Consider the following 12,014-nt stretch of genomic DNA (forward strand, 5'->3'; position numbering starts at 1 on the left):
GGAGGGTTCCTTAAAATACTAAAAATAGAATTACCATATGACCCAGCAATCCCACTACTGGGCATATACCCAGAGGAAACCATAATTCAAAAAGACACGTGCACCCCAATGTTCATTGCAGCACTATTTACAATAGCCACGTCATGGAAGCAACCTAAATGCCCGTTGACAGACGAATGGATAAAGAAGATGTGGTACATATATACAATGGAATATTACTCAGCCATAAAAAGGAACGAAATTGGGTCATTTGTAGAGATGTGGATGGATCTGGAGACTGTCATAGAGAGTGAAGTAAGTCAGAAAGAGAAAAACAAATATCGTATATTAACACACATATGTAGAACCACATAGAAAAATGATACAGATGAACTGGTTTGCAGGGCAGAAATAGAGACACAGATGTAGAGAACAAATGTATGGACACCAAGTGGGGAAAGTGGCAGGACTGGGGTGGTGGTGGTGGGATGAATTGGGAGACTGGGATTCACATATATACACTAATATGTATAAAATAGATAACTAATAAGAACCTGATGTATAAAAAATAAATAAAATTCAAAAATTCAAAAAAAAAAATAAAGAAAATTACTGGTTCCAGAGCTCAAGTTGAGGCTTACCCTCAACCTGCCATGTAGAAGTCAAGCTGCTTCAAGAGTGGTATAATACTTTAAGACTCTGTGCTTCCACTGTAGGGGATGTGGGTTCCATTGCTGGTCTAGGAACTAGGTTCCCGCGTGCTGCGTGATGAGGCCAAAAAAATAAGAATAAAAAAGAAAGAGTGGTATAATACTATGTGTGTATGTGTGTGTGTGGGTATGTATACATATAAAATTTCCTCCTCTCTGTGCTTGTATGTGTGCAAGTATGTATCTCCTTACCTTACTTAACCTCTCAGAAGGGCCTTGGGTGTCAACCTAATTTATCCTGACGTCTATGAGGAGCCTTCAAAGCAAGGGACTTGCTTTGGTCAATGGGGTGTGAAAGGACATAGCACAGACACCATTTGAACTGAGGCTTTAAGGGCTATTGTGTATGTTTCCACCTATTTTCTTGCTCTTTGCTGTTTTGGCACCGGAGTGGCTTGTCTCAAATAAGAGCTACTCCTGCAGCCTTGGTCCCAAAATGTGAAAACACATGGAGCAGAAGCACAGCCTTCACCGATATGGTGGCAGACATGATAGCAGAATAAGGAGCACTGGTTGTTGCAAGCCACTGGGAGTCAGGGAGTCATTTGTTAGTTTGCTAAAGCTGACTAATACATCTGGAGAATCACCTATTGCGAACACACAGAAGCAGGAAAAATAATAAATCGTTGTTTTAAGCCACTGCATTTTAGGATCCTTGTAAGGCAAAAATAGATAACTGGAGCATCCTGTAAAGAAGTGATGCCAGATTAATCCCAGGCAGGGCAGAAAGAGAGAAGATAAATCTGAGAAATATTAAAAGGGTGTATTTGAACTCTTTCAATCACTAATGATAGAACTCAAGCAAAAAATGGAATCAGTTGGCTAAAGGCATTGAAAATGATTGAGGACTCAAATGATGTCACAAGGTTGTTTCTCTCCATCTCTTGACTCTACCTTCCCTTGGTTGGGTTGGTACCCTGGACTCAGAGCAGTGGATTCCAGCAACCTTGGGTACAGCATCTCCAGGCTCATGTCTTTGAAGGTTCAAATTCAGTTTTCTACTGAGCTGCTTTTCTGGTCTTGCCCACAAAAGCCTGAGATCCACTCTGAATAGACTGGCTGAGGTCATAGCCCACCCCTGAGACAACCCCTATGGCTGGGGGGAGATAGCAGTGGCTGCAGAAGAGGATATGTATTGGTTATTGGGTCTTTCTTTTTTTTCTTTTCTTTTTTTTCCTTTTTTGGCTGCATTGCAAGGCTTGTGGGATCTTAGCTTCCCGACCAGGGATTGAACCCGGGCCCTCAGCAGTGAGAGCACAGAGTCCTAACCACTGGACCACCAGGGAATTCCCAGTTATGGGTCTTTCTGTTGAAACTCAACCAGGTTTTTTGAAAGGAAAAGTTATTCAGTTATATAACTTAAAAAAAAAAAAAAGAGAGAAAATTTCATGAAGTATTCCAACTTCAGGTGCAGTTTGATTTAGAGCCAAACAATGTGACCAGGATTCACCTCTTGACTTTTAAAAATTACTGCCAGCTGAGATACTCTTCCTACTGAGGATTTTGAAAACCAAGGAGAATTGGGTTTGGTGAATAGACTACAATCAAATGTTTGGGGTTTGGGACTTCCCTGGTGGCGCAGTGGTTAAGAATCTGCCTGCCAATGCAGGGGACACAGGTTCGAGCCCTGGTCCAGGAAGATCCCACGTGCTGTGGAATAACTAAGTCCAGTGCACCACAACTACCGAGCCTGTGCTCTAGAGCCCGTGAGCCACAACTACTGAGCCCACGCTCCACAACTACTGAAGCCCGTGTGCTCTAGGGCCCATGCTCTGCAACAAGAGAAGTCACTGCAATGAGAAGCCCACACACCGCAATGAAGAGTAGCCCCTGCTCACCACAACTAGACAAAGCCCACGTGCAGCAACAAAGACCCAACGCAGCCAAAAAAAAAAAAAAGCTTGGGGTTCGTCTTTTTAATTGGTTTCTGCAAACATCCATAGCTATAAGATATCAGTCTTGATGTATGATCATAGGTTTGTGAATAGTAAGGAATTGTTCTTTGTTTAAGTTCATTATTGTTCCAGCTGCCCACAGAGGCAAGAGTGTAAAATGAATCCAGATGGCCCAAGCTTAGATCCTGGCTCTCACACTGATTAACTGTGTGACCTAGGGCAAGTCATTTTAACTACTCGGTGCTTCAGTTGATCCATCTGTAAAATAGGAAATGGTATTATCTACCTACCTTGTAGGGTTGTTAATAATAAGTGTGAATCTCTTAGAACAGTGCTTAGAACATGTTAAGTACTCAATTAATTATTCTCATTTCTACAGTAAACAAATGGCTACTAATGAAGACAGGTTTTCAGAATTATGGCTATTTCAAATGGCAGGGCTTGGCTTGGTTCAGGTTTTGCTTTGGCAGTGAGTGACTGGAACTGTATCTGCTCATACTGTGGGTCAGAAAACATTCTTATGGTATTTTTCTATGTATTTTCAGTGTATTCATTTGTCCCAGCCATGTTCCCATCAGTCACTGGGCTATAATCTTCTAAGAGAGATGACTCCCTTCATTGGGCTTCTTTGATATGAAAGAAAACCTGAGCAAAGCTCAACTAAATTCTAAGGAGAAACAAGCTAAAGTTTTCTTTAATTAGAATATTTTGCAATCCAGCTTTGAATAGCAAGGACAGAGTATTGTCCTCTATCTTTTTATCATCTCATTGCATAATCTTGCTTCTCTGTTTTTTTTTCTTTGAGAAGCTTTGAAAAATCGAAATTTCCAAATGAGTGTGACGTTAGCAATTCATATCATGATGAGATGTAAGTTACCCATAGCTTCTCCTGGTTATTTTTGTTTGGGTTGTTTTGTGTAGTTGTGATTGATTGAACAATTGTCCCATGAGTCTGGAATTATCTTGGCTCTGGCTGCTCGCATTCCTAGCTGTAATGTGTCCCTCTGTGAGAGTGGCAGGGATTAAGCTCTGTGGGTACATTATCCACAGCTCGCTCTTTCAGTTTGGGATGCTGTTATACAAGGCTCCAGATTGATCTGAAAGTGGGGAGGGTGGGAGGGGCTGGAGAGATGCTTAGATAAGTTGAAGTACTTTCAAAAGTCCTGGAGTGTGCAACTTGCATGGGTTTTATCTCCAAGCTAAAGGGTGGTGGGGAGAGGGGAGTATGAATTTTGCCTCACTGCTCTGCAAGCCAGACTTAGATCACCAATAGACATCCTGTTCAAATGCAGACATTTGCTGGACATGTTCCTGAATTAAATTTTAGGGATGGTTTGGGAATCAGAAATCTCCTGGGTCAATTTATGGGTTTAAACAGCTACCCACACCTTAGGTTTCTCCAGGGCAATTCAACTTGTTGTTTTCCTATAGAAGTTTGATGTCATAAATGAAGAAACAAACATATGTGTATCCGGGGACTTCCATGGCAGTCCAGTGGTTAAGACTCCACGCTTCCACTGTAGGGGACACCGCAGGTTCCATCCCTGGTCAGGGAACTAAGATCTGGCATGCCGTGTGGCACGGCCAAAAATTTAAAAACAGACAAACAAAAGTATCCTATGATGTTTTTAATTTTTTAAATCTTTTTGAGTAGCCAGCAAGATTTATTGAGTACTCATGGTATGAAGAAAATATTGGTGTCGAATATTTGAGTCTCAAAAGCTTGAATTTTTGATCCCTAAGCATTAATAATAATAACAGCTTTATTAAGCAATTAAAATGTGCTGGGCATTAACTGACTACTTTACAGGTGTAGGTATTTCTAGCTCTACTTTATAATGTAAATAACGGAAGCTTTGAAAGTTTAAGAACTTCCTGTGGTCACAAATCTAGTAAAAGATGGGAATTAAACACAGGCCTGTCAGTTGCTAAATCTGTGTTCTTTCTAAGGCAGTGCTGTCTCATGGAACTTTCTGTGATAATGTTCTATATCTCTGTGGTCCAATATGGTAGACACAGTATTGGTGGCTAATGAGCACTTGAAATGACACTTGTGTGACTGAGGAAATCAGTTTTAAATTTTATTTAATTGTAATTAAATTTAATAGCCACATGTGGCTAGTGGTTGCACAGCTGTAGGACATCACATTGCCTGGTCTATAAACACTCAGGCTACTGTGATTTCATGCGTAGTGGATCTGGATATAGAAGAGAGCAAATGTGAACAAGTAGTTGGAGAAAAAGGTAACCTTTCATCCAAATCAAAGTCATTTAAATTTATTTATTTATTTATTTATTTATGGCTGTGTTGGGTCTTCGCTTCTGTGCGAGGGCTTTCTCCAGTTGCGGCAAGTGGGGGCCACTCTTCATCGCGGTGCGCGGGCCTCTCATTATCACGGCCTCTCTTGTTGCGGAGCACAGGCTCCAGCCGCACAGGCTCAGTAATTGTGGCTCACGGGCCCAGTCGCTCCGCGGCATGTGGGATCTTCCCAGACCAGGGCTCGAACCCGTGTCCCCTGTATTGGCAGGCAGACTCTCAACCACTGCGCCACCAGGGAAGCCCTCAAAGTCATTTAAATTACAGATTTTAAAGGAAGGTAGACCTCAAAAGGCGCACAAAATTTAGGTAGGAAAAACTCCTTTTGGCAAGCTTCTACTGTATATTTTACTTAGGGATTATTAATATATTGACAATGTTGATTATAAGGGACATAGCAACTTGAAAACAGGAAAAAAATGCCTAGAACTGTAGTCTTACTGCAAGATTCAGTTCTCTAGGCGTTTTTCAATCTAGGAAATCACGAATGACCCAAGTAGTAAGGACAGAGGAGTGTGCTTACAATCAAACTAATTAACCAAGCTTTTTTGATTTCTGTTTTCAGGCATCTCCTGCCTCCAGTTATCCTGTTTTCCGTGAATGGTTTAGAGCTGAATATTTACAAACTGGAGCCTGTACTGCTCAATATTAATAAACAGACTAGGTCTCCTACGAAGGGTGATATGCAAGTGAAACATAGGTGCCTACTTAATAGAAGTCTACATGATAGCCACTTTTTTGTCTGACCTCTGGATTTACAGTTTGTCTGGATAGGTTCCAGCTCTGCCGACTTGATTGTAAAATCTCTTTTCACTGGAGACTAACTTTTCACACTTCTTTAATTCCTTCCTTGGTAACCAGTCTACATAGACTTTTTTTTTTTTTTCTAACAATTGACTATAACTTCAGTGTCCTGTGGAAACCCTTTCATTTATACTCGATGAAGGCAGTGTCTCCATGTGTTGTGGGCCAGAGCAAGGCACAGGGCTCTCAGAGGCAAGGGTCCTGCAGGAGACGGGTAAGCTGGCCAGACCCTGCAGATGCCCCAGCTCCAGGCTGTGGAACTACTCCTGTCTCCATCTCTCTCTGCATCTACACTCAGAAAAACCAATTACCAATGTGGGCCCTGGAATCAAATTGCCTAGACCCTGTTTCCTCGTGACCATGAAAGAGTTACTTGACATTTTTTGATCTGACCATAGGGAAGGAGTCCATTCATTCACTTGTTCATTCATTTATTCATTCAGAAAACATGCATGAGATCCAGTTATTCTCGGCTGGGAAACACAAATATGTACAAGCCATTTTAAGGGTTTCCAGGTGAGTGAGAGAGACAAGACTCAACACAAGTTGCAGCAGTACAGAACAGTAGGTAAGTTCTTCTGAGGATCAGAGAAAGATATGGGTCCTGGTTGGAAAGAGAAATAACTAGGATGAACATAGCAATTTCAAAGCACTTCTGCATGCATTTTAGAACTTCTCACGAAAACCGACGATTCAGAATCCTCATTTGTAGATGAGAAGATGATTCAGGGAAGGTAAAGTGACTTGCCTGGCTTGCTCTGGTAGGTAGTCCGCCCTACGGTCTGAGTTTTCAGATTCTGAAGTTCTCTCCACTGTACCATGCTGGGAAAGCTTCAGGGAGAAGGTGACCTCTTAGGCTGAGTTTTTAAAGAGGGACCAAATTTGACAGGCAGAGATAGGCCAGGGCCTTCTAGGTAAGTGAAAAAGCAAAGATGTGAAAGCTTGAAAGGTTAAGACATACTTGGGAAAGGGTGAGTAGAACATGTTAGCTGAAGCATAAGCTATGTGTAGGGGATTCAGAAAAGAGAAGAGTATACTGCAGTATGACTGCATCACTCGTGGTCTTAACCACTAGACTGAGGAGTTGAGAAATGATTTGAGAGACAGTCACAGAGGGAGAGGAGTGTACTGAATACTGGGAGAAGAGGTAAAATGAGGAAGATCTGGGAAGTGAGTCAGACTGTTGTGGAGAGGATGGGAGAGGCAGGGGAACCTGTTAGGAGGTATTGGGGGAGGAAGAGCTGGATTCAAGAAGTATTGAATGGTGAACTGATATGGTGACTAGGTGGGGGAGTTGTAAAAGGCAGGGAGTAAAGACGGTTGTTAGCTTTGAGTGGAGTCCCTGAAAGAATGTTTATGCCATGAGCAGAGTTGGTGGATTTGCAGAAGGAGTTGCCCTAGGGGGAGAATCATGAGCTCCTTCTTGGATCTGTTGTGTCTATGTTACCTTCTGTGAATTGTCACCTGACTGTCCACTGGGAAGGTGGGTAGTGAGTCAGAGGAAGAAGAAAAGTTTGACTGACTACCCAGGCAGAGGGGCCTTCCTTCCTGTCTCTGCTCTGCTCCCCACCCGCCTGCTGTTTAATGTAAGTGCCTGATGAATACAATGTTTGGTAGGTGGTGGACACTCAAAGTATGTTTGGGAAAGAAATCCATTTGAAAGAAGAGTTGTCAGAAGTTTTGGGACAAAGGCAAAGACTAGAGTAAGGGAAAAGAGGAGATGGTGGCTAACGGAGACAAGCCCCAAATTTGAGTCACTGGAGACAGTCATTTCCCAGAGATGAAGGACTTCGGAAGGCCTGGTGGGGTTTCAAGTGGTAGAAACCTGGTCTAGTTAAGAATGTGGAGGGACTCTGGAGCCAGGGTGCTAAATGTGTGGATGTTGAAGTCACCAGGAATAATGGCAAAGAGTAAAATTGACTAAGTAAGACTTGGGCAAGAAGGGACCCTGCTCTGGACCCTGCCCTTTTTTTTTTGCTGCGCTGCGCAGCTTGTGGGATCTTAGTTCCCCAACCAGGGATTGAACCCAGGCCCTTGGCAGTGAAAGCTCGGAGTCCTATCCACTGGACCGCCAAGGAATTCCCGACCCTGCCCTTTAGAGGACCTGACTCTGGCTCTCTTCTGCTGCACTCCTCCCCATGGGAAGTCCATGGAGCCAAGGGGTCATGCTCACTGGAACCTGTGCTCCATAGACCCAGCTCTGGGTACCAGGGCTCTGGGATTCCCTGTTCAAATGGCCAAGCCTGCTTCCAGGGTCTTCCCAGGCTTCTTTTCTGGGTCTGTTTTCCTGGGGGCACATGATGCCACAGTTTTGCACACTTTAGGCCTGAGCAATGGCCAAAGGGCATCTCTTGAGGAGGGTAGGTGGATGTGAATAGAGCTTTGGGGGTGAGTGGGGTGGAGCCAGGACAGGGAAGAGAAGGGGAAAAAAAAGTGGGCTGGGGGCTGGCTTCCATCCTTCTTTGCACGGTCACATTCTGAAGCAGAAGTCCAAGAAGTCAAGAAATTTAAATTCAAACCCAGACTTCCAGGTTGTAAAGGAAGCGCATTTGTCAATGTCAAAGGTTAGAATGTATTTTGAGTTTGTAAGCTTGATTTATAACTTTTAAATTTTAGATATGTGACATATAGACCTCTACTTGGGATCTTGCCCTCACACATTAGGAATCAGCAGGTTATAAGGATCTTCATGCTGTGAGCCTTGACACCCATAACACGTTTGGGGTGATGATAACTTGTTTTATTGTCTGTCTACTCTGATAGATATGAAGTTGTGTGGAGGCAGGATACCAGGCTGCCTTGTTTACAAATATATCCCAGTGTTAGTACAACGACTAACCCATGGTAGGTGCTCACTAAATATGTCTAAAATTCTAAAATGGTAACTTACATGATTGGTGATAGCAAGTAGGGTGAAGAGAAGAGGTACAAAGGGGTAAAATAATCTGAAAAGAGAAGTTCTTGCTAAATTGTAATGGAGATTGAGCAACAGTCTGGAAGTTTCTCTTCAGTCAATCAGGAGGAGTGGCAAACATGCACTTCTATCGCCTTAAGAACTAGAGTTGAAGTAATCTATTTATTCATTCTAAGCTTTAGGTGTTTTTTCTCCCCATCAGCTGAGTGTTTGGACCAGGATCACACAATGTGAGGGCCTGGAGTTCTTAAGTGACTGATTCCCTAAAGTCCAGTAAAAAATATAAATCGACATTTAAAAATGAAGAAAAAAGAACAAAGCTTTTTGGTTTCCCTTGAAAAATTGGACCTTTGTCAAGACCAGCCCACAGTCCAATATGGCAACAATGGTCTGAAGCCTTTAAATGAGCCTGTGTTTATCAACAAGCCACCACCCACCACTCACAAAAGTGGCCCAGACATAGCCAGGCCAGCAAAGGCCTCTTAATTCATGACCCCTGGGCCTAGGGCTCTCTAAGTCCCCTTTGCTTTGAAAGAATATCTTCTTCAATTTCTTCATGGTTATATTTCTCCCAACCTTTGAATGACCTCAGTGTCATTTGAACTGTACTATAACATCGCTTGTATCTGCCAGAGATTCTGAAACTAAATTATTTCACATACATTCAGAGAAGCCCACCTGCTCCAGAAAGCAACTATTAGCGTTATGGATCCAAATTTCCCGTGATCATTCCTACCATGACCCTAAAAGGAGATGCTAGACTGGAGAGTCTGCGGATCAGGGCTTGACTACTTCCTGAAGGCTGAGAAGATTATGTGTGGTGGCAGAACGGAGGTACTGAGGGTACATAAATGCAGGAACTACCAGAGTGGAGGCTGCAGAACGGGGCTTGGGAGGATGATGAAGAAACATGCTAGAGCGCTAATCTGTTCAAGTATTTATTGATTATTCACGACGTGCCAGGCACTGTATTAACAGAGGGCTTCAGCAGTAGACCTACCAATGTCCCTACTTTAACTGAGCTCATTCCGATGCAGTAAGCCAGGTAACACACACACATAAACACATATATCACATACATACATATGTACATGTCAGGTGGAAATAAATGCTAATTATAAAACCAAAGCAGAGCAAGGGAACAGCGAATGAGGGTGGCTGCTATTTCAGGAGACTCCCCCCACCCCCCCACCCAAAGAAGCAGGGGAACAAAGCACGAACCGTGGATCCGTTTCTAATTTTCTAGGCTACGGGGAGAGAGGTGCGCCTCCCAGGAAGCCCCGCCCCCTCCCTCTCAATAGGGCGCAAAGTACCAACTCCGGGGAAGCTCCTCCCACCCCACCCCACCCCCGAGGCGGCCTTGGGGGCGGAGTCTCGCGCCCAGGCGGTCAGAGCGCAGCGCGCAGAAACCCGCGCGCTTAGGGTTCCCGGCATTCTCCTGGTTCTGTCAAGGCCGGGAGAATTAGCCCCGCCGAAGAATGACATGCTGGGAACTGTAGTTTCCTGCCGCAGCTCCGCGTCTCGGGGGCAGTAAAAGCGGCTAAATCTGGCTCCATTGCTGGCGCATGACTTGCAGCTCCGAGGGGTTGTGGGGGAGTCCTTGCTGGGGGGCGGGGGTTGGCGGGGGTCATCCCGAGAACCAGCGGGCACATCTAGCCGGCTAGCATCCAGGCCGGAGGCCGCCTGCGTCACGTGACTCAATGCTCTCCAGGCGCCGCGGTTCCTCAGCGCAGTTCCCGCCCCGCCCCTCCCGTCTGTCCGCCTGAGCCTCCCCCGGCGCTGCTGCCACCTCGCGCTCGGAGGCGTCACGGAACGTGCTCTCCTCTCCCCCTCCCCCTCCCTTCCCTCCGGCCCTCCCCCACCTCCCCCTCCCGCGCCGAGACTCGCCGCCGCAGCCGCCGGAGTAGCCGCCGCCGGAGCAGCGCGCAGCCATGGCCGAGAACCCCGGCTTGGAGAACCACCGCATCAAGAGCTTTAAGAATAAGGGCCGAGATGTAGAGGTGAGTGTGCTTCTGCGGCTGGGGCCCGCCCGGCTCGCCCGCCTGGCCGCGCCGGCCCCGAGGCGGCAGGGAGGGGCGGGGGGCCGGCGCCGGGCTGGTTCTTGCCGGCTCGCGGTGGGTCGGAGTTGGCCGCCGCCTCTCGTCATCGCGGCTAGGGGCTGGGCGGAGCGGGCGGCGGGACGCGGGCCGGGCTGCAGCCGCCCCCCGGAGCTGCCGGCGCAGAGACCTGGAAATACCGGGGTTTTCGGCCCCGTCACGCGGGCGCGGCCTGCTGTCGGCGAGAAAGAGGTGTGGAGCTGAGGCGGGGTCCGCGGGCCGGGGCCTCGCGGGCCGGGGATGCTGCCGCCCGGATCTGTCGACCGCCCCACCGAGGGGGCGGCCGCGGCTCACGCCCGCTCCCCATGCAGCCTTCCGCCCGGCGCAGCCCCCTCAGTGCCTCCCGCGCTGCCGCACATGGAGCCTCGACTCTGCCGGTCCCCGCGCCTACCTTCTGCGAGCCGGGCCCAGGCGGGCGGTGGCGGCCCGCAGAGGGGGGTGGGGACCAGCCGGGTAACTGACTTGTCGGCGGGTGGTGGATGGGGGAGGGTAGGATGCGCCAGGACCGTTTTCTAATATTCCGGTGCGGTTCTCTGGAGCAGTCGTGCTGAGCTTTTCCAGTTCATACTCTCCTTACTGCTGGCATTTGGAGCAAGCTGAAGGTGGACAATAGTTTACCGTCTATTGTGTGGAGGCTTTGGAAGAGACGTTGTTCCCGACCTCCGCTCACAGGATCTGTTTTCTTAGCCTTTTCTTGTAGTGGGAGTGTGCACAGGGTGATCATTTCTTTGACACGTTTTACTGTAATAAATTGGATACATACGTTCACACGGCCTTGTATATATCTCTTGCTCCAAACTGGTAGAATTTCCAAATGATTGCAAAACTGTAAACATTCATCGTGGTCACTCAGTTTGTTGCTACTCAGCATGTTGCCATTGTCTCATTAAGGTGACATTAGCAGGTACTATTTGCAAACTCGGCTTATCCAGGCAGCGCTAGAGGTCTCTCTGCAGCTACCAAAAGCAGTGTAGTTTAATGCACAAACTTCACTGGGACTCTCACCTCTGGATTTGTTAGGGGGAAAGTGTTTCAAGTCCACAGCCTCCTCTTCTAATACTAGGTGACATGATTTGCAGTTTTGTCATTCTTGCTAAGGGGCCATTGTGACTAAGAAGTGTGCATTTTATCCTGTCCTAAAGAGAGAAGGTGGTGAGGGAAAATAATGCCAGTCAGCGTTGTTTTGTAGCAAAATAGAGAAAACACAGGCCATTTTTGGGAGCTACAAAATTACATACCAATTAGGAAATACTGTGGAATTCCCATTTGATTGAGACAAATAAAGTTCATCTATCTATG

General features: G+C 46.3%; 2 protein-coding genes and 1 long non-coding RNA gene across 5 annotated transcripts in view; 2 read left to right on the top strand and 1 right to left on the bottom strand.

Moving 5' to 3' along the window:
• Positions 1-5,634, top strand: part of LOC309615662 (uncharacterized protein) — a 70,497-nt gene extending 64,863 nt beyond the window's left edge. Inside the window, exon 3 of the mRNA XM_082365724.1 lies at positions 5,467-5,634. Coding sequence (XP_082221850.1) covers positions 5,467-5,501 — 35 coding nt within the window. The 3' untranslated portion in view covers positions 5,502-5,634. The remainder of the gene's footprint in view (positions 1-5,466) is intronic.
• LOC309615738 lies at positions 4,855-9,853 on the bottom strand. The gene is made up of 2 exons (XR_014237035.1): positions 6,454-9,853; positions 4,855-6,309 (listed from the first exon to the last, which is right to left on the bottom strand). It is a non-coding gene; the product is annotated as an uncharacterized lncRNA (long non-coding RNA).
• Positions 9,854-10,409: 556 nt separating this feature from the next.
• Positions 10,410-12,014, top strand: part of KPNA3 (karyopherin subunit alpha 3) — a 90,087-nt gene continuing 88,482 nt past the window's right edge. The window contains exon 1 of one of the 3 annotated variants that reach the window (XM_082365528.1): positions 10,410-10,619. In XM_082365528.1, coding sequence (XP_082221654.1) covers positions 10,551-10,619 — 69 coding nt within the window. In that variant the 5' untranslated portion in view covers positions 10,410-10,550. The remainder of the gene's footprint in view (positions 10,620-12,014) is intronic. The other 2 variants (XM_082365529.1, XM_082365531.1) reach the window with 2 other exon arrangements.

The sequence above is a fragment of the Balaenoptera borealis genome (genome assembly GCF_965194805.1).
Source record: "Balaenoptera borealis genome assembly, chromosome: 18".
NCBI classification, from domain to species: domain Eukaryota; kingdom Metazoa; phylum Chordata; class Mammalia; order Artiodactyla; family Balaenopteridae; genus Balaenoptera; species Balaenoptera borealis.